Here is a 22,624-nt window from a genome sequence, read left to right as displayed (position 1 = left end):
GATTTTACTTTATTAGGCAGATTCTGTTTTGATTTCTTAGACATTGTTAATGGACTTTGCCGGTGAGTGTCTTCTTAGTACTAAATAATATTCACTTGCCTGGATGTACCACAGTCTATTTATCACTTCTGAAGAACATCTTGATTTCTTCTGAAGTTTTTGCAATTATGAATAAGCATCCTGCTGTAAACATTCTTGTGCAGGTTATTCTTTTGTGTGGACATACATTTTTTAGCTCCTTTGGCTAAATACCGAGGAGCATGATTGCTGGGTAGTGTAGTAGGAGTTAAAGTTGTATAAGAAACCACCAGACTTGCTTCCAAAGTCAGTGTTACCACGCCTTCTCAGTGGCCACAAGTGAGGGTTCTTGATGCTCCACATCCTCATCAGCCTCAGGTGTTGCCGGTGTTCCAGATTTGGGCTATTCTCATAGGTGTGTAGTGGTATCTCACTGTTATTTTAATTTTCATTTCCCTGCCGACAGTTGATTTGGGGCATCCTTTTGTGAGCTGATTTGCCATCTGTGTATCTTTGGTGAGGTCTCTGTTAAGGTCACTGGTCCGTTTTTTACCTTAGTCTGTGAAACAGACAGTGATAGGATTGATGGAGGGGAGGAGACGATATTAAAGATGTTTTGGGGGACAGAATTGACAGGACCCGGTGACTGAGTGGCTGAAACTGCTGAGGCATAAGGAGGAGCAAAAGGTGATATTCAAGTTCTGGCCAAAGTGAGTGGATGGATAGTGGTACTTCTGGGAGGAAGGGAAGGCCGGGTACAAAAAATCATCTGAGGATGAGCACAGAAATGAGTCTGGGTGTCTGTGTCAGTGAGACACCTGTGCAGAGATGTCCACTCTCCTGTCCAGTTCATGATCAGTTGCTTATCTTCATGATCAGTAGCTGGTGCTGCTATGGGGCAGGTCTAACTCTGTGGGGTTGTTTATGCTTTGATGCAAAGCTTGCATCCGTATGATTTATACCTTCTGTTGTGTGGCTCTGTTAACAAGTGAGAAGTCTCCATCCTTTTAAAACCTTCACAGAAAAGTCTTCCCACCTGCTACAGTCTCCAAGAAGTAAGCCTGCAAAGTTGCTTTACATTGTTTAGTCACTCAGTCGTGTCTGACACTTTGTGACTCCATAAGCCGCAGCACGCTAGGCTTCCCTGTCCGTCACCAACTCCCGAAGCTTGTTCAAACTCATGCCCATTGAATTGGTAAAGCCATCCAACCATCTCATCCTCTGTCCTCCCCTTCTCTCACCTTCAATCTTTCCCAGCATCAGGAGCTTTTCTAATGAGTGAGCTCTTCGCATCAGGTGCCACTGTATTGGAGTTTCGGCTTCAGCATCAGTCCTTCTAGTGAATATTCAGGGTTGATTTCCTTTACGATTGACTGGTTTGATCTCCTTGCAATCCAAGGAACTCTGAAGAGTCTTTTCCAGCACCACAGTTTGAAAGCATCAGTTCTTTGGCGCTCAACCTTCTTTATGGTCCAACTCTCACATCCATACATGACTACTGGAAAAGCCATAGCTTTGATTCTACAGACCTTTGTCAGCAAAGTGATGTCTCTGCTTTTTAATATGTTGTCTAGGTTGGTCATAGCTTTTCTTCCAAGGAGCAAGCTTCTTTTAATTTCATGGCTGCAGTCATTGTCCACACTGATTTTGGAGCCCAAGTAAATAAAATCTGTCACTGTTTCCATTTTCCCCCTATCTATTTGCCAAGAAGTGATGGGACCAGATGCCATCATCTTCATTTTTTGAATGTTGAGTTTTAAGCCAGCTTTTTCGCTCTCCTCTTTCACCTTCATCAAGAGGCTTTTTAGTTCCTCTTCACTTTCTGCCATAAGGGTGGTGTCATCTGCATATCTGAGGTTATTGATATTTCTCCCGTCAGTCTTGATTCCAGCTTGAATTTCATCCAGCCCAATGTTTTCACATGATGTACTCTGCAGATAAGTTAAAAAAGCAGGGTGACAGTATAAAACCTTGATGTACTTACTCCTTTCCCAGTTTTGAATATGTTGCTTTATGATATGTTTTATTTTTCTGTCTGGTGTGCTTCCCTGGTGGCTCAGACAGTACAGAATCCACCTGCAATTCGGGAGACCTGGGTTTGATCCCTGGGTTGGGAAGATCCCCTGGAGGAGGGCATGGCAACCCACTATAGTATTCTTGCCAAAAGAATCCCCATGGACAGAAGCCTGGCCGGCTACAGTCCATGGGAGTCACAAACAGTCGGACAGGGCTGAAAAACTAAGCACATGTGGTCACTCGTGCCCTCTAGTGGCCAGTGGTGGCATAGTGTGGGGCTGAGTCCTCACTTGCCCTCTCCTGAATTCTATCCCAGAAAGATTTTATCCCAGGGTCTTCTGATCTTCTGTTCCAATTTCTTTCCTTCCAGCATCTCCCTCACTCCCCCCTGGTCCCACCATCAAATTAAGTTTGTCACTGAAGAGATATCCAGTGTCTAGTGGCACAGGAAATCAGTGACTCACAAAACAGGAAGACACCTTGCAAATCACATAATCCAACTCCCTTCTTTTATACCTAAGGACCTAAGTGATTTTAACAGCCTCCTAACTTGGCTGCTGCATCCATATACGTGCTCTGCAGTCTGTTTTCCACACAGTGGCCAGGCAGACGAGATTATGTCTGCCTCTTGTTTATACTCATCCAATGGTTTACTTTTCACCCTTGGAATAAAATCAGAATTATTCTCAAGATGCCCCTTCATGATTTGGCTCCTTTCTACTTCTCTAAACATTTTCTTATAAAAGTCTTCTCCTTATTTTCTGATTGAGCTGTCCTTCCTTCTGTTCATCAGATGTGGCTAATACTTTCCTACCTCCGGGCCTTTGCGTATGTACTTCCCTTTCCCCTCATCCTTACATCTCAGCTTAAAAGTCACCTCTCAGAGAGGCCTTCTCTGTTAATGTCTATAACAGCACTCTGTGTATTGCCCCAGTCCATGAGTTTTTGTCCATTATCTGCCTCCCTTTACCAGATGATAAGCTCCCCCAGGGCCTGCAGTGGAAGAAATGACAGAATGAGTCTTTAATGAACATTGGAGTTGGTCAAAAAACATAATGCTTCGAAAGGTGGTGGATTCCCGCCAGTGTAAGGTTGACCAGAGTTCCTAAAGAAAAGATTGTTAAATAATCTCTAAGGTCCCTTCACCTCTATTTGTAAACTTTTCTATCCAGTATTTGAAAGAAATGGAAGATGTTCAGATCCAATAATTGCTCAGTAGCTTGTGTTGGACTAACCCTGTCATGGATGATAATGATAAATTTTGGATAAAGTATTTGAAAGAACCTAATTGAGATTTTTGGAGAGAAATAAAAAGTAGGTGGGATCTGGAGGAGATTTAACCCTTGAAAAAATGCACCTGCCCCTACTAAGTGAGATTCACATTGATGTGGCTCTTCTCTGTAGAGCACTCCCCAGTCTGTATGGCAGGGAGAAGCTAGAACCAGAGCAGGAAGCTGCAATTTTAATTGATTTGACAGGAAGCAGGCAGAGTCTGGGGCTTCCCAGGTGGCGCTAATGGTAAAGAACCTGCTTGCCAGTGCAGGAGATGTAGGAGACATGGGTCGATCCCTGGGTCAGAAAGATCCCTTGGACGAGGGCCTGGTGACCCCTCCAGTATTCTTGCCTGGGAAATCCCATGGACGGAGGAGCCTGGTGGGCTACAGTCCACAGGGTCTCAAATATTTGGATGGGTCTGAAGCAGCTTAGCAAGCACACATGCAGAATACAGGCTATCAGAGTGGCTAGAAAATAAGGAAATCTAAGGAGATGTCCCCCAATCCATGCTCCCAATAAGATCAGGTGAGGCCTCTGTGAAAACTGTATTCCAGTTCAACCCCTCCTTCTGCCCATTTGTGCTTTTCATGCTTGCAGTTATTAATCATGGAAACACTCTCCAATAAACTTTCTGCTTCCAAGTCATCCTGGCAGAGTCAGTTTCCAGGGGAACTTGACTTAACAACAGTCTAATTGATGTTTATAGAATGTTGTACCCAGCGATTGCAGAATACATGTTCTTTTCAAGTGAAAATGAAGCATTCATCAAGATAGACCATGATGAGCCATAAAATTAATCTGAGTGGATGTCAAAGATGTTGAAGGATTAAACCCCTGTAGACTGCGTTCATTAATCATAAATGAATCATATTAAAAGCAATAACATTACAATATCTGAAAAAGCACTGGAGTTTGAAAATTAAAGATATGTTTAAATAACACATAGGTCAAAAAGAATTAGAAAGAAATAAGAATAATTTTAATTTAATGATAATGTAAATATAACATGTCAGATTTTTGGATTCAGCTAAAGTGCATGGAGGGAAATACATTGCTTTAACTGCCTGTATTAAAAAGAAGAAAGGTTCAAAATTAGTGGTATATTTCCATCTTAAGAATGTAGAAAAAAGAGGAAATTAAAAATCTTACACCCGAAGTAAGAAGAGAAGAAGTAATAAAAAGCAGATAGAGGTGAAATAGAAAACAATAGAGAAAATATAAAAAGCTGCAAGTAGTTTCTTTAAAAGATTAATGAAAAAAAAAAGATTAATGAAATTTATAAATTCTTAACACAGATTAATCAAAAAGAGAAAAAGCAAATGACTAGTATCAGGAATATCGGGAAATTACTACAGATCTTGCAGAAAATGAAATGTTAATAAATGCTATGAACAACTTTGTGCCAATAAATTATACAATTAAAATGAAATGGACAAATTGTTTGAAATCATATATTGCCAATATTGAAATAATAAGAAACAGAGAATATGAATAGATTTATAAAAGCATTTGAGGTAATTGTTAAAAACTTTCCAACAAAGAAAAAAATCAGCCCCAGATGGCTTCACTGTTGAATTCTGTCAATAAATTAAGGGGGGAAAGAACCCCAATATTACACAAACTTTCAGAAAATTGAAAAGGTAGGGACACTTCAGAATATATTTTTGTAAGGTCAACATTATGCTGGTATCAAAACCTGGCAAAGACATTCACAAAAAAGAAAATCACAGACCAGATTTCTCATGAATATGGACGTAAAAAATCTTCGACAAAATATTTTTGGCTTGAACCCAGCATTATATAAAAAGGGTAATCCACTATGACTATGTGGGATTTATTCTAGGAATGAAAGATTGGTTTAACATTTGAAAATCAATTAATGTAACTCATCACATTAAGCAAATACATGATTTTTAAAAACCTTGTTGTTCAGTTGCTAAGTTGTGTCTGACTTTTTGTGACCCCATGGACTGCAGCACACTAGGCTCCCCTCTTCTTCACTATTTCCCAGAGTTTGCTCAAATTCATGTCCATTGAGTCAGTGATGCTATCTAAGCGTTACGTCATTCTCTGCCGCTTTCTTCTCCTTTTGCCTTCAGTCTTTCCCGGCATCAAGGTTTTCTCTAATGAGTCAGGTCTTCCCATCAGGTGGCCAAAGTATTGGAGCTTCAACTCCAGCATCGGTCCTTCCTGTGAATATTCAGGATTGATTTTTCTTTAGGGTTGACTGGTTCAATCTCCTTACTGTTCAAGGGACTCTCAAGAGTCTTCTTCAGCACCACAGTTTGAAAGTATCAATTCTTCGGCACTCAGCCTTCTTTATGGTCCAACACTCACATCCATACATGACTACTGGAAAAGCCACAGCTTTGATTATCCAGACCTTTGTCGGCAAAGTGAAGTCTCTCCTTTTTAACATTCTGTCTAGGTTTTTCTTAACTTTCCTTCCAAGGAGCAAGTGTCTTTTAATTTTATGGCTGCAGTCACCATCAGCAGTGATTTTGGAGCCAAGAAAATAAAATCTGTCACTGTTTCCACTTTTTCTCCTTCTATTTGCCATGACGTGATGGGATCAGATGCCATGATCTTTGTTTTTTGAATGTTGAGTTTTAAGCCAACTTTTTCACTCTCAGTCTTTCACCTTCATCCAGAGGCTCTTTAGTTCCTCTTCACTTTCTGCCATAAGAGTGGTATCATCTGCATATTCGAGGTTGTTGATGTTCCCCCAGCAGTCTTGATTCCAGCTTGTGATTCATTCAGCCCAGCATTTAGCATGATGTACTCTACATATAAATTAAACAGAGTGACAATTTACAGTCTTGTATTACTCCTTTCCCAATTTTGAACCAATCTATTGTTCCATGTTCTATTCTAACTATTGCTTCTTAACCTGAATACAGGTTTTTCAGGAGACAGGTAAAGTGGTCTGGTTTAAGAATTTTCCACAGTTTGTTGTGATCCACACAGTCAAAGGCTTTAGCATAGTCAGTGAAGCAGAAGTAGATTTTTTTTTTCTGGAGTTTCCTTGCTTTCTCTATGATCCAACAAATGTTAGCAATTTGATCTCTGTTTCCTCTGCCTTTTCTAAATCCAGCTTGTATATCTAGAAGTTCTGAGTCTACATACTGTTGAAGCCTAGCTTGAAGGACTTTGAGCATAACTTTACTAACATGAGAAATGAGCACAATTATATAGTAGTTTGAACATTTTTTGGCACTGCCCTTCTTTGGTATTGGAATGAAAACTGACCTTTTCCAGTTCTGTGGCCACTGCTGAGTTTTCCAAATTTGCTGGCATATTGAGTGCAGCATTTTAACATCATTTTTTAGGGTTTGAAATAACTCAGCTGGAATTCCATCACTTCCTCCAGCTTTGTTTGTAGTGATGCTTCCTAAGGCCCAGTTGAGCCCACACTCCAGGATATCTAGCTCTAGATATGACCACACCATCGTGGTTATCCGGGTCATTAAGACTTTTTTGTATAGTTCTTCTGTGTATTCTTGCCACCTCTTCTTAATCTCTTCTGCTTCTGTTAGGTCTTTACTGCTTCTGTCCTTTATCATGCCCATCCTTGCATAAAATCTTCCCTTGGTATCTCCGATTTTCTTGAAGAGATCTCTAGGCTTTCCCATTGTATTGTCTTCCTCTACTTTTTGGTGTTCATTGAAGTATGCCCTCTTATCTCTTCCTGCTATTCCCTGAAACTCTGCGTTTTGTTGGGTTTATCTTTCCTTTTCTCCCTTGCCTTTGGCTTCTTTTCTTTCCTCAGCTATTTGTAAGGACTCCTCAGACAACCACTTTGCCTTTTTGCATTTCTTTTTCTTTGGGATGGTTTTGGTCAGTGTCTCCTGCACAGTGTGACGAACCTCCATCCATAGTTCTTCAGGCACCCTGTCTACCAGATCTGATCCTTGAATCTATTTGTCACCTCCACTGTACAGTCATAAGGGATTTGATTTTAGGTCATACCTGAACGGCCTAGTGGTTTTCCCTACTTTCTTCAATTTAAACCCGAATTTGCCATGAGGAGCTCATGATCTGAGTCGTAGTCAATCATCTTAATTAATTTAGAAAATCACTTGACAAATGCAATATCCATTTGTGATAAAAACTCTAAGCCAACTAAGACTATAAGGGAACTGTCCCAACCACTATGGGAGGGTTTTGGACAGTTTCTTAAAAAGTGAGACATATGCCTGCCCATGACCTAACAAATTAACTTCTAGATATTTTCCCAAAGAAAAAGTCAGTCTCTTGACCAGCCTCTCTGTCTCTTCACCCCAGCCTTTCCCCTTTTTTTGTTTCTCTCTCCACAAAATTACTTAAAACATCCTTAGAGCAATTCTATTCAGAATACCCACCCCAAACTGAAAACATTTCTTTCTTTTTTTTTTTTTTGAAAACATTTCAAACATCCCTCAAAAGGAGAATGGAGTAACAATATGTAGTTATTCATCTAGCAGAACACTACTCGGTGATAAAAAAGAGTGACTTGTTACAGACAGCATAGCTGAGTCTTGAAACCATTATGTTGAGGGAAAGAAGCCACGCATAAAGGAATAATACACAATCACATTTATATAAAGGTCAGGAATAGGTAAAATTAACATACAATGATAGACATCAGCAGAGCCTTTGCTGATGAGGACACGTGGATTGCTAGAAAGGGACACAGGAAAACTTCCTGAGATGACTGGAGTATAACAGATCTTATGCCAGCATATACATATATCAAAACTCCAAGAACTGTACACTTACGGGCTGTGCATCTCTAAGTAAATTTTAGCTCAGCAAAAACATAAAGGAATCTCTAAACACAAAATAAAATATAGGTCGGGTCAAATTGTATGATTGAAACCATCATCTTTCCCAGTGAGAAATTTTGATCTTAAATGAATAATTTGGTGTTTTAAAACTTATTTTGCTCTGTTTGGAAAAGGACTTCATTTATTTATTAAGCTGCTGGGCTGTCCTGACAAAATTTCACAGGTTGGCTTAAACAACAGAAATTTGTTTTCTCACAGTTCCAGAGGCTGGCAGTCTGAGGTCAGGGTGCCAGAATGGATGGTTTTTGGAGAGAGCTGTCTCCCTGGCTTGGCGACGGCTGCCTCCCCGTGTGTCCTCACATGGCCGAGGAATAGCAAACTCCCTCTTGTCTTTTTTTATGAGGACGTTAATGCTCTCACAAGAGCAGCACCCTCATGGCCTCACCTAACCCCACTACCTCTGAAAGAACCCATCTCCAGATACCAGCATGTTACTGGTGAGGGCTTCAACATACGAATTTGAAGGACACAATTCAGTTCGCAGCTGTATATATTCTAGAAAATCTGGAAAATACAGGTAACTGGAAAAAACAAAACCCATGTAATTCAGTGATGCAGATATAGTCACTGTTAACATCCTGATGTCTTTTTCTTTCCAAAGTTTTGTTATTTCAACTTTTATGTGGTTGTAGTCATTCTGAACCTATAATCTTATATCACGATCTTTTAAACTAAAACATGAAATTTTTTCTGCGTGACTAAAATCCCTTTTTAAGTACCTCTTTTTAATAGCCACAAAAGGTTCCGCTGGATGTGCTTGTAGTTTACATATTTATTATCCTGTGGTCAAACGCTGAAAGACTTTCCAGTATTCTGCTAGTGTAAATAATGCCGTGATAAATACATTTGTCCAAGAGGCTTTTTCTGTAACTCGGATTGCTTTCTTGGGGTAGAATTCCGAAAATGGAAATTGTAGGTTAAATGGGTGTGCTCTAATTAGATGTTGCCAAATTCCTTGCCAAAAAGATGTCCTCCTTTGCACTGCCCCCAGGAGCAGGGCAAGAAGGGGCGTCATCGGTTTGCTCTTAAGGGGCTGAGGTCGTTTGCACTAGTATGTTTCTTGGCCTCTTTCCACAGGTGGAAGAAGAGACAGCTGCAGCCGGCTTGTGTGGGACCCCCAGCTCTTCCGGCCCGAGCCCCTGCCCCTCCCTCTCCTGGCAGCCTGTGTTCTGGGCCTCACCTAGACAGTCCAAGTAGGAACAAGCCATCTCGTCCATCACAGCCATGAATTTCCTCCGGCGGCGCCTCTCTGACAGCAGCTTTGTGGCCAACCTGCCTAACGGCTACATGACGGACCTGCAGCGCCCAGACAGCTCCACCAGCTCCCCTGCATCCCCCGCCATGGAGAGGAGGCACCCTCAGCCCCTGGCAGCCTCCTTCTCCTCTCCAGGATCCAGCCTCTTTAGCTCCTTCTCCAGTGCCATGAAGCAGACCTCACAGGCCCCCTCAGGGCTGATGGAGCCTCCGGGTCCCTCCACACCTGTTGTTCAGAGGCCCAGGATCCTGCTGGTGATCGATGATGCCCACACAGACTGGTAAGCAGCAATCTGCAGGTGCCCCCACCTAAGGGCAGGAGAGGAGACGGGGCTTATCTCACTCTTGGGGAAGAGAAGGGAAGAGCTGTGAGAGACTCTGGTATCAGAGACTGGCAGGAGGGAAGGACTTTAATGCCAGGCACCACAGCAGCTACTTTGTGCCACACTGTGTCCAAAGGGCTTTATATTTAAGGTCTGTAGTCTCTCACCTGCAAATCCAAAACCCAAAAAGCTCACTAGAAAATATCATATAGCCTATCTCCTAGCAAAGCCTGATGTGAAGGAACGTTAGGCTGTGGAGGCTTCGTTGTGCCACTTACTGTGCTGTTCATATGGCTTGCCGCTAGCTTCCTCATACATTCGATGCGGGCTACTGCCCAGGGCCCACAGCGACTATTGCATAATATGTGGTGCATGTGCTTTGCTAACTTTCCTAGTAATAGAGAGCTTTAAAAACCTGAAATAACTGTGGTAAGTTGCTTAGCCTCTTTGAGCTTCAGCCATGCTCCCTCATTGAGTGAGGTTGCTCTGAGGGTAAAAGAAACCAACAAAAATCCGCAGTCCTTAATCTCGAGGGACCAGAGTGCCTGAGTTTGCATTCCTACTCTTCCATTGACTGGCAGTCTGGTTCCAGAACCTGTCTTAACAGGACAGCAAAGGTGGGCAGAAATGACATCCCTTCCAGTCTCTTCCCAGGTGTGCCTCATCCTGATAGACAGGAAGCATCCTGCCTGGAATGCAGAGACTGGACACATGTGTCAAGGTCACTGTAGCAGTAGTTCCACAGGTAGTTACTGAGCACTGATTGAGTGCAAATAACAGCCTTCAGTTCAGTTCAGGCGCTCAGTCGTGTCCAATTCTTTGCAACCCCATGGACTGCAGCACGCCAGGCCTCCCTGTCCATCACCAACTCCCAGAGTCCACCCGAAGTCATGTCCATTGAGTCAGTGATACCATCTAGCCATCTCATCCTCTGTCGTCCCCTTCTCCTCCTGCCCTCAGTCTTTCCCAGCATCAGGGACTTTTCCAGTGAGTCAGCTCTCATAACAGCCTTAGGTACTCAGATAAGTAATGAACAGGCCCTGCCCACAAGATGCTGCATGCAGGTGGAAAAGAGGTCTCTATCTGAAATTTTTGGTAGAGAAGATACGTATTATCAGTCCAGTTGGAGACAGAATTTGCAGTCCAGTAACCCTAAATTTGGAGACCCGGAGGCACCCCGTTCAGGGCAGTTCTGGCAGTGGACCCATGGATGGCCATGGGGGCTGGAGGGCAAGGTTTCCTGTGTGTGCCTCCAGAAGCCACCGCAGAGTAGGCGCAGAACCAGCATCCAGTAAGCAGGTATCACATACAGGAAGCAGTTAATATATTCAGTTCCCTGAGCGTGCCAGTGCTCTCTTACTCTAACATGGGTGTGTGTGCTCACATTCATTCCTTGAAAAGTGAACTCAGGTTGGGGATGGTTGAGCCTGTACTTTGGAGTGGGAGGTAATTATAGTTTATAACATATTCAATGCAGTCAACATTAAAGCATGTTCAGCACGTTCAGACTTTAGCCTTTATTTTCCTGCTATGGAATCACTTCGTCTTAACCAGGGTGGTCGGGTGCCTGGCCTCTATTCTGATCCATTCTGAGTTGTTTTCAGTGATGCTTGAAGGGTCTTACATGAAGTGTTGTTCATCTCTGCCTGTGAGGTTATGTAGAGCATCATATTTAGGTTCTGAGCCAAGGGGTTGATTTCTGCAGAGGTGTTGATTTCACTCACCCCTGTCTGTGCAGTCATGCTGCCTATCTGCCTGGTTATCAGAATGTCTACATGGCTTTTGCAGTCCTCTGTTTCTCTTTAACCCAACTTGACCTTGATTTTGAGTGTTCTCTGTTGACTGCACCATCTCTGGTTCAGTCACGGTTTGCCATAATATGGTCTTGGGAAGGGGTATTGTCAAAAACATTACTTTCTGTGTGGATCTTGAGCTAATAAATGGCAGCAAGGTGATTAAGGATTCAGACTTCAGAGCTATCTGGATTCAAATCTCACCCCATAATAGCTATATGACCTTTGAAAGTTACTGCACCTAAATGGTAAAATAGTACCTACCTGTAGAGTTAATATATGTAAGTACGGTTGAAATCTGAATTACTATAAAAGTGTTTAGGATGTGTCTAGTAGACAGTAAGTGCTATTTAAGTGCATATTATTATAACAGACTATTGTGACCTTTTGTGCAGTATTAATCATCTTGACTGCAACCCCTGTAGGCATACTTATTTAATTTCTTTATGCCCAATATTAGGCAGAATACATTAGGATTTATCCCCACTGTGCTATGGTTTTCTAATGGTCAATCTTCCCTACTAGCTCTCAGGTGATAACATTGAGTCTTACTAATTAATCTCTGTCTGCCCCCCAACCCAGTGCCCATATGGTGTGCAGTTTAGTGTAGGCACACAGCTAATGAGACTGAAATGCCATAAATTACCTTAGCCAAGTGACATTTTAATTTTGACTTTGGTCTTCAATCTCTCTAATCCACAGGAGTGACCAGTGTGTGAATTTTAGTCTGTGCACCCTGGTGGGGGACACAGTTTTTGGCTAGAGGAATTTCTGCTGGTCTGTTTCAGTCATGCTTCATATGCCCACAGGTTAATTAGGGATTGAGAGGAGCAGTCCACTTTTCTTGCCTCTCAGAGGGTTAAAAGTGGAACGGCGAGAAACTGAGCCTCATTATAATGTCACCTGAGAGTTAGCATTCATTGGCTGTTTGTGACGGAGACTTCCAACCCACACATGACAGCTTCTCATACAGAACGCATCCTAGATTCTTTAAGAACCTGAGAACTTTTGCTGGCTGCCTTAGAATCCCGATTTCTTCCCTGCCAAGTTCCAGATGGATACCTGTCGTCCTCCCATACCAGGAGCGGCCAGCAGGTGGCGGGCTAGCCCCACTGTCCCTGGCTAGTTTTGGCAGAATCTGGCTGCCTCTGGGGTCAGCCCCTTGCCCAGTGCCTCCTTCATTGTGCAGACTGTCTCCTGAGAGGAAGAAGCTGTTGAAGAGGGAGAAGCCCGCTCACACAGCCCCTTTCTTTCTCCTTTGAGATGGTAATGAGAGGGGGAGATGATCCACGTCTGGACTGAGCGTGAACCCATCAGGAACAATGTGGCTCCCTTTTCTCCCTTGTCAGCCTTAGTTCCTTCTCTCTGTCACCCCTTTCCTGGTCCAGGACCCTGCTGTAGAATCAGGTTTCCTAGAGGGTGAGAGAGTTACAGGAACCTCCCCCTGTTGCTTCCTGACAGAGGCCAGCTTGCAGACTCTCGGAACCAATCTGGGCCTCCCAAGGATGAATGATACCTGGCCAGTGGCCAGGGGGAAGTGAGGGAGAGGAGGACTGTCCGTCTTTTGTGGAGACACAGAGGATCCCAAAGCTGCCTTTACTGGAAAGAGGGACTGATGGCAGAGCATTTTGAGATCCCACGACCTTTTGGGGTTGCCCCAGAGGTCAGCCTGGCTACATCAGAGAGGTTGGGGAGCTTTGGGCCAGACTCACCCCCCAATAAAATCTGGGTCAGGAGTCCCTCTGAACTAAAGCTGGTACTGTCCTCTGGGATGATGGGCAGTCAGTCGGGTTTGAGAACCACAGGGGAAAGGAGAAATACAACAGATGGATTTCAGGCTCATTTTTCTTCAGCCCTCTCCACTCATTCTCTTGCCTGTTTTCCAGCACTTTGACTGGTGTCAGTCCTCTAGTGTTGACCTTGCCTCCGGTATACCTTTCATGTTACCACCAAAGTACTCTCTTTCCAAAATCAAATCTTGTAAGTTTATTCCCATGCCCCGCCATGTGTCACCTTTTATAACCATTAGGTGGCACATCATTGCCCTCAAGTCCAAAGTCAGCGTTGTAAGCATGTCTGCCCTCCCTCTAGGTCTGCCTCCAGCTCAGCGTCCTGCTTGGCTGCTTATTCCACAGGAATAGCAAAGGTTTGTAGTTTTCAAACACACCTCTGCCTTAGCCCATACTGTTCCCTGCTACCTGGAATGCCTTTCCCTATGTTGTTGTTCACTGGGCCAATCTCCATTCATCCTCAAAAGCCTGCTCAAGTTTCACTTCTTCTCTGAAGTCTTCCCTGACACACCTACCCTGCCAACAGTGCTAATGACTTCCTCCTTTGATGACTTAAAATACACTTCATCATGCCAGAACAGCACACATCATGCTGTGTTGTAATTGGCTTTAGGTAGTTGTCTCTTCTGCAAGAACAAGGCCTGTGTCTTACCCTTTTTGTATCCCTGGAGCTCACCGTGTAATATATTTTCAGTTAGCATATGTCATTGTCCGAAACCGTTCCAACCAGAACAGCCTGCATTGGGCATCATGGGGCCTGAAATTCACCTTACTTCAAGAGTCAGCAATATAGTGCATACCGTTGAGGGCTTACCAGTTTTATTCACCTGTGTATAAAGTCTTGGCTGTTTATGTTTCAGTATGTATTGCCCCTTCACCCCAACATCCTCCTCCCAAGCCCATCCAGGCTCCAGAGACCTTGAAGGTAAAACTGAGATCTTGTTATCGTCATGATCAATGTTCTTATTTTGAAGAAATCAAACCTAGGGTTCCGGTACATTCTGTAGCAATAATTTAAAAAATTCATCTACTTATTTGTTTTAACAATCTCATATAGCTGCCTTACACTGAAAAGCAGTAATCTACAGTGTAAATTATTGACACAGAATGTACTAGAACCCTAGGTTTGATTTTTTTTTTTTTTTTTTTTTTTTCCAAAATGAGACCATTGATCATAACCCCAAAAAAAGATTCTTCATAACAAGGTTGGGTGTACTTCTTGATCTCAGTTTTACCTTCAAGGTCTCTGGAGCCTGGATGGGCTTGGGAGGGGGATGTTGGGGTGAAGGGGGCATAAAGCAGCTAAGGCTTGGCCCCCGACCCCTCCCTCCAGGGGTCTCTGAAACCCTCCCTCCTCTTGCCTCCCATGGTCCTTGTTCCCAGAATGGCTGCTCTGCTCTTTCAGCAATGATCTGTTGTTGTTGTGCAGTCGCTCAGTGGTGCCTGACTCTTTGTGACCCCATCGACTGCAGCACACCAGGCTTCCCTGTCCTCTACCATCTCCTGGAGTTTGCTCAAACTCATGTCCATTGAGTCGGTGACGCCATCCAAGCATCTCATCCTCTACCACCCCCTTCTTCTTTTGCCTTCAATCTTTTCTAGCATCAGGGTCTTTTCCAGTGAGTCAGTTCTTTGCATCAGGTGGCCAAGTATTGGAGCTTCAGCTTCAGCATCAGTCCTTCTAGTGAATGTCCAGGGTTGATCCATTGTTACCCTCCCTCTTATTCTCCACTCTTCTCTAGGATTTCCTTTTTCTTTTACTTGTTGAGGAGGAAATGAAAAGGGGATTCTTAATTTTAAACACCCCTTAGCTACTATCCTTTCAGCCTGGAGTTTGTGAGGCTGGCTCATCCTACTATATGATGGTTAATGATACTAATTAAAGCACCTTGTGCATTCTAGATTCACTGAGAGTTGCTATGTTGTGTGATAATTTGTGTCCCCCGCACCACCAGCCACCCATGCCTACTTGCTGTCTTTGTGTCCCAGAGCCTACTGGCTGGCTCTCTAGGAGACCTAAAAATCCTGGTTTGCAGTGGGTGCCCATTTCCATGGTGTAAATGCGCTCATAGTGGCCAGTGTGACTTCCGGTTAGACTAAGCGGAAGTAAGCTGAATTTCAGGCCCCATGATGCCCAATGCAGGCTGTTCTGGTTGGAACGGTTTCGGACAATGACATATGCTAACTGAAAATATATTACATGGTGGGCTCCAGGGATACAAAAAGGATAAGACACAGGCCTTGTTCTTGCAGAAGAGACAACTACCTAAAGCCAATTACAACACAGCATGATGTGTGCTGTGGTGGCATGATGAAGTGTATTTTAAGTTATCTATCTGCCTACAGGGCAGGTAGATAATGGGTGCTGGGAAACATCTGTTGATTGAACAAGTGATTTGGAGGTGACGTTACAGGTAATGGCAAGGGTGAAGGTGTGACAGTGATGCTGAGAGTGACCTTGGTGGCATTCTTTAGTCCCCTTTTCCCCTCTTACACCGCTCAGTCTAACCGGAAGTCACACTGGCCACCATGAGTGCATTTACACCGTGGAAATGGGCACATGCTGCAAACCAGGATTTTTAGGTCTCCTAGAGAGCCAGCCAGTATTCCACCGCCAGTCACACTTTCTAATTTTCCTAGGAAGGATTTTACAGACAAGAAAGCAAGGCACAGACATACCATGCACTGATTGAGAGACCAAAACGGGAGAGGGGTAGGCTGGGGCTTTAACAGGACCAACTCCTTTGCAGGCGTATCTGATGGTGCCCTACCTCCTGCTGACTGTTTCCCAGGGCTTCAGTGTTTGGCATGATGTAGGTGCTAAGAAGTCTAGGTTGAAAATGAGTGAACACACAAATGAAGAAACCAAGAGCTCTTTGGGAATGCGGTCAGGTCCTCCTCCTTGTCATATGGCAAGCACCTGTGCCCTTGCATGACCAGACATTGTGCTAAATGGTTTTCATAGATTCTCTGATTTAATCCTCTCAACAACTGTATGGAGTACTATTACTGTTCTCCTTGTGTGAAGAAGGGAGCTAAGGCTCCGAGCCCGGGATGAGAGCAGGCACAGTGGCGTGTGCAGCTGGCTCAGGCCGGCCAGCTGACGAGTCTGGCATCCCTGTTCTCCTGTCATCCTAACCTCTCCCACCTGAGCACATGCCTCGTGTGCTGTGCCTGAGGGCTCCGGAGCAGGGCTCTGGAGCCTCGTGTGAGCACACACACCCACACACGCGCGTGTCTGACTCATGTGGGCACACACACTCATGTCCAAGGGCAGGACTCCCTGTTACAGCGTGGTGGCCAAGCGCAGTGGCCTCCTCCTCAGAGGAAAGTACCCGCCTCAAGCACCCCCTCCACCAGTGCCTTTGGGCAGCCAGAATGTTGAGGTGCCAGGGGAAGTGGGGTTTCCTGTAGCCATCCAGACACTCGTGAGCTCAGGGAGTCTTGGCAGCCCCTTGAAGCCTTGCTGTGGCCTAATTGGCCCCAGGGAGACCAGGACTTTCTGCTTCCCACTGTGCCGTCTTGTCGGGGGAGGGTTGCAGTGGGTGGGAAGGGGGTATTAAATTCAGAGCTGGCATCACCAGCAGAGGCTTTTGGGTAGAGTTGCTTGTTGCTTTAGCCAGTAAAAATGGCGATGTCCAATTAATAATTAGACAGTGAATCAGTATAAGCATATCCCATGCAATATATAGATTTGTACCACAAAATTATTTGTTGTTTATCTGGAGTTCATAATTAAGTAGATGTCTGTTAGTTTATCTTTCCACCCTACTAACGGAGGGTGGCAACAAGAGGCAGTGCCCAGCCCTGCTAACATGGGCCCAGTGAGAAGCTGGCCTTTGTGCGTCCTTGCTTTCTGGTTGGGGAGCCAAACCAGCCCTCCCACCCCTTCCATTGACCTCATTCTCAGGAAGCTGCTTTCCCGGCCTGTGATGAGGACTGAACAGTCGCAGTCACCAGCAGGGCAGGAACAAAATAGAGTGGACAGTCTCGAGGCAGACTGCCTGGACCCCCTCCTCTCTCTCACTCATGAGACCTTGGGGGAGTCTGGCCTCTGGGCCTCACATTCCTCCATTGTAAGGCAGGATCGTGGCACCTCTCACGAAGGGTCAGTAAGACGTGGAGGGGGCTGGTACTGGGCTTAGCTGTCGTAACGGGCACTGAAATGGTGATGGTGTTAACGGTTGATTGCAGGGACTTCCCTGTGGTCCAGTGGCTAGGACTCCATACTCCCAATGCAGGGGGCGCGGGTTCAGTCCCTGGTCAGGGAACTAGATCCCACATGCCACAGCCAAAGATCCCATATGCTGTGACGAGAACTCCACATGCCACAGTGAAGACGGAAGATCCTGTGTGCTGCAGCTAAGACCCTGCACAGCCAAATAAATAAAATGAAATAAATATTAAACCCCAGCTAATTGTGATACTAACTGCTAGTGAATGCAGTGGCCCTGGCAGCCGGTGGGGAGGAAGCCGCTGGCACGTTTCTCAGCTCAGCTGGACGTGCCTGAGGGCTGCGCTCTAGAAGCCCCGGAGGAGGGCTGTCTGGGCGCTGGTGGGCTGGCACACTGTCTGCTCTGAAGATGGGAAGACGGGGACCGGGCTGGTTCCCCTCCTCCTAGAGTTGGTCAGGGGCTCAAGGCAGGATTTACACCTGTCTGTTGGGGACACTAGGCTCTAGGGAACAAAATCCTTATGTTTCCCCCCACCCACCTCTTCCTCTACCCCTAAGACTCTCCTTGAAATAAGGGTAAGCCCTGCCTGTTCCCTGTGGGGAAATCCAGCAGTGGGGGGCAGGGAGCTAGGAAAGGCCTGGTGAGAGGGGTCTTGCCATCCTCTTACTCCCTTCATTCACAGATTCATACAAGCCACCCCCTGCAACCTGGGGTGGTGCTGGACTTCTGGGCTTGTCCTCCCACTCTGGGCACCCCCTGCCACTCCCCCTCCCTCCGCCCTGGTGCCTGGTGCGGGAGGGGCCTTGGGCATTCCCCAGCAGCCTGGCCTGTCGCCTGGACACCAGCGCCGCTTTCCCAGGCCCGGCCCCTTTTATCAGGGGGACAATGTCCGCACACAGTGAGGGCCTTGTGTGGCACCCAGGCCCCGAGCCCTTTGACTTGAGGAATTTTTCAAGTGCTGACCTCTCTCCGTGAGGTCTTCTCGCCATCCAATCCAGAGGCTCTGTGCCCCGGCCGCTTCCTCCCCTGCTCTTGCACGGCGAGAGGGAGGGGGGGAAAACAGTGAAGAGTTGTCTCCTGCCCTGGTAGAGTCTTCACCCTGTGAGAGTGTGGCTAGGAAATCTGGGGGAAGTGTCTTAGAGCAGAAGGTAGCACGGGGAGGAGTCTGATGGACTCTGTGTCTTCTCCAGTTCCCCCTTCCCTGCTGATGCTGTGAGATCTGAGGGGAGCCTTCCCTGTTCCCTGCTGATGCTGTGAGATCTCAGGGGGGCCCCTGTCCTCTCCAGGCTTCAGTGCCTTCATCAATCAAACAATGACAATAAACTGAGATCACGGTCCCCAAAGCACTGTTTCCGTCAGAATGACATTCAGATTATCAGGTACTGCTCTTCACCTTCTGTATGGATAGAGTTCTTTGTTTGCAAGAAAAAGAAATGACTTTGGCTGACTTAGGCAAAATGGAGGGTTTATGGAAAATATGCTGGAGGCTCACAGAATGAAGAGAAAACAAGAAGACCCAAGTTTTGGAGAGGTCAGGACCCAGGGCTCTGTCTGGACCTAAGAGGCAGGAACTTGTGAACACTCTCTGGAGAAGTCAGCTCCTATTGTCTTCCAAGCTTTGTGCCTCTCTGCTTAAAAATAAAATTCCTGGGCAAGAACAAACCTGACTGGTTCCATAAGATGTCCTGGGGACACTTGGGGACAGTCCCATCAAGACTGTGTGCAAGAGAGAGGCTTGGTTCAGGAATGCAAGTGCGGATGGGGGTGCTGATAATAGGAGTCAGAATGAGTGTGGGACAGCCACTCTGAGAGGCTCTTCCAGAACTCCTGAGACAGAATATCCAGAGGAGAGCTCAGGAGACATTTTTAAAATGATGAAGAGCCAAGTTTAGAAACCGTCGTGGCTAGAGGACCGGTTTCATGTGGCTCCCAACTGGTAGAACTGAGGCCAGTAAAGCAGACAAAGAGGGAGGTGTGTCAGCTCAGTGTATGTAATGGGAAGAAGACCACGTGGGCTGCCCAGTGAGGGAGTGAGCCCCCATCACGTGCAGGTTCCAGTACAACTAGGCTGGCAACTTGGGAGGAATAATGCAGAAGAGGCTCAGACTCTGAAGGGGCCAGCCTGCAAGCCCTTAAAAAGAGTCTCAGACCTGAAACTTCTCATTTTCCTCTCTCTGCTTTTATGTCTCAGTCATTTTTCCTGCCATTGCCCTGCCTTTTTTCTGGATAATTCCACTGTCCAACTTCTGAGTCTTTCCTCATTCTTCAAAATGTGATTTTCTTGCCTAGGTCCTCCTCTTTAAGAGAAGTCCCTCAGATGCCATGGGCTCTCCTAGCAATAGCTGTTCCTGTTCCTCCAGACTTCACCTGCCTGGCTACAGCCTTGCCCTGGGGAGGCAGGTCACTGGGCAGACATCAGTCTCACTGCAGAATGTCTTTCCTCCTGGGGCCTGTGTAAGCCTGCATGGGATGTGTTTCCTCAGTAGGAGGGAGTCTGTCTGTGATGGCAAGAGAGAGGGGACAGTGCTTTGTATCCATTTTGCTGACCTCCAAACCTGAGTTTGGAGGAAGGGCAGTGGTGTGGGCTTCCTGAAGATTTTCACTGAGCTAATTGCCATCTTCATAATGGAATTAGTTAAATTAGGGGTTGCTTGTGCAGCTGCTTACAGGAGGCAAGGTGGTCGGTGAGTGAAGGGGCAGGTGCCAGGAAAAGGCAAAGGCGCAGAGAAATATTTCCCTGCTGTAAGGAAGACAGCAGCCCAGGCTGTATGACAAATGCCTCTGCCACTTGACACAGGCTGCAGAGAGACAACAGGGAGCCATGGGGACTGTTGGGCATGAGAACTGACGCCCCAGCTGCAGGCAACAGCTGCCATCCTCTCGGCCAGCTTTTGCCATGTGGAAATACAGGTCTCGTGATGCTCAGTTATTGATTTTCAGGGGGAGCCAGAAGTCTGAATTATTGAAAAATGAATTCTCTGTTTTAAAGTCAAAAGTATATAATGTAAGTCCAACAAAATAAGACTGTGGACTCCATGAGGTTTGCCAGTTAGTAATTTCTGAGGAAGAGAGGAGTCAGTAAATATCCTTCATCTGGGCCTGTCTCCTGACTAGACCAGGAGCACCAGGATGGCAGGGGGTTGTTTTGTTCAGTATAATTCCTAGGGACTAGCACAGTGCTAGGCACATAGTAGAGCCTGGATAGAGAGATGGAATACTTCCCTGCTGGCTCAGACAATAAAGCGTCTGCCTGCAATGCAGGAGACCCGGGTTTGATCCCTCGGTCAGGAAGATCCCCTCAAGAAGGAAATGGCAACCCACTCTAATACTCTTGCCTGACAAATCCCATGGACAGAGGAGTCTGGTAGGTTACAGTCCATGGGGTCGCAAAGAGTCGGACACGACCAGGTGACTTCACTTAGAGAGATGGAGGGATGGATGGGTAAGCAGATGGGTGGGTAATTGGTGGAATACGTGGAAGGAGGGAAGTGGAGGGAAAGTAACTTCTCTTAGGCTTCTCCTTCTGTGCCTTGTCCTTCTCACCTTGACAGGCCTCACACAACCATCAAACACTTAATATTCTCATGGTTCCCTTCTTCTCATCCTCCTCATACCATCTAAACCCCTTTTAGAGATGATCAGATATAAGTCACTTACACCTTGGTGTGAATTACCTTTCAGCGTGTCATCATTTTCATGGGCATTTTGCCAGGTTGAGCCCTTAGTGTTGCTGTTTAGTCACTAAGTTGTTTCTGACTCTTTGTGACCCTTTGGGCTGCGGCACACCAGGCTCCTCTGTCCTTCACTCTTTCCCATGAGTTTGCTCAAATTCATGTCCATTGAGTCAGTGATGCTATCTAACCATCTCATCCTCTGCCAGCCCCTTCTCCTCTTGCCTTCACTCTTTCCCAGCATCAGGGTCTTTTCCAATGAGTCAGCTCTTCCCATCAGGAGGCCAAATTATTGGAACTTCACCTTTAGCATCAGTCCTTCTAATGAATATTCAGAGTTGATTTCCTTTAGAAGTGACTGGTTTGATCTCCTTCCAGTCCAAGGGACTCTCAAGAGTCTTCTGGAGCACCACAATTCGAAAGCATCTTAATAGATAAGCATCTGTTAATGAGTTCGTGATAGATGCTCTTTAAATGTTTGCTGGGGGAACAGCTTAGCCTTCTAAATGTGAACTGTTCTTGTGAAATGAAGGCTGTGGACTTTCAGAATTCTGTGGGAGTGAGGATGACACAGTGTTGTGTCTCTGGAGAGAAGAGGGCTAGGGATTGGGAGGTAACATTCTAGCATAATCCCTGCTGTCAGAGTGAGTGGGTGGCTGACAATTTTATTCGCCTTAAAGGCTGGTGCTGGGGAGAAAGAGGAGCTCCCAGAGGGTAGCCAAGGCAGGTTTCCATCATGCTTGATATGAAGCTGGAGATCCTTTTAGAGTAATGAAGATACTGCCCCCTTCCTCTGAATGATTGTCACTTCCTCACGTACATGCCCACCTCTTGAACGACAGGAGGGAAAGAGATGAACATAAACATCTGCCATGTGTCAGGGATAGCATTCGTGGGGCCTAATGGCAGACAGAGTGATGTGCTTATTTTTGCAGATGAGACTAGTGCTTGGAAAGGTTGATGTTTGTCTGAGGCAGTGCTAGGAAGTAAATAGCAGAGCTGGAGAGGACCAGCTAGTTCTAATGCTAGCAGTGCTCACCCACCTCTTTACCTGGAGGGTGAAATCCACACCAGCAGCTCACCAGAGAGCAACCACTTGCTGGCACATTTTTGGCAGGTTCCCAGAGGCCTTCAAATCTGCATGCTCATTTTATCCTCATGACCCTGTGGGTAGATCTTCCCATCCTCACCCTTCAGATATGGGAGCGGAGGCTTATTCAAAATCATGTAGCAGGTACCAGAGCTGCCATTTCAAATCCAGGTCTTCTGCTCCGTGCCCGTCGCTCATTTTTCCTGCACATTGAGGGACATGCCCCAGGAGGATGCATTGGCCCCCCGAGTACCACCAGTACCTGCCTAACTCTTTTGCCCTTGTGTGCCTTTCACACATATACACACTCTTCAGACCTTCTCAGAGCCATCTTTGCAGCCCTTGATACTGGCAAAGGATAGGTACCAAACATCAGATGGATGGATGAATGGG

General features: G+C 45.8%; 1 protein-coding gene across 2 annotated transcripts in view; it reads left to right on the top strand.

The window, feature by feature from the left end:
* SYN3 (synapsin III) overlaps positions 1–22,624 on the top strand; it is a 490,317-nt gene that overhangs the window by 26,197 nt on the left and 441,496 nt on the right. For both annotated transcript variants that reach the window (XM_069585265.1, XM_069585264.1), the window contains exon 2: positions 9,213–9,670. In XM_069585265.1, the coding sequence (XP_069441366.1) occupies positions 9,360–9,670 (311 nt within the window). In that variant the 5' untranslated portion in view covers positions 9,213–9,359. The remainder of the gene's footprint in view (positions 1–9,212; positions 9,671–22,624) is intronic.

Source organism: Ovis canadensis, chromosome 3 (assembly GCF_042477335.2).
Source record: "Ovis canadensis isolate MfBH-ARS-UI-01 breed Bighorn chromosome 3, ARS-UI_OviCan_v2, whole genome shotgun sequence".
In the NCBI taxonomy this organism is placed as follows: domain Eukaryota; kingdom Metazoa; phylum Chordata; class Mammalia; order Artiodactyla; family Bovidae; genus Ovis; species Ovis canadensis.
This window is presented reverse-complemented; position numbering and strand designations above follow the sequence as displayed.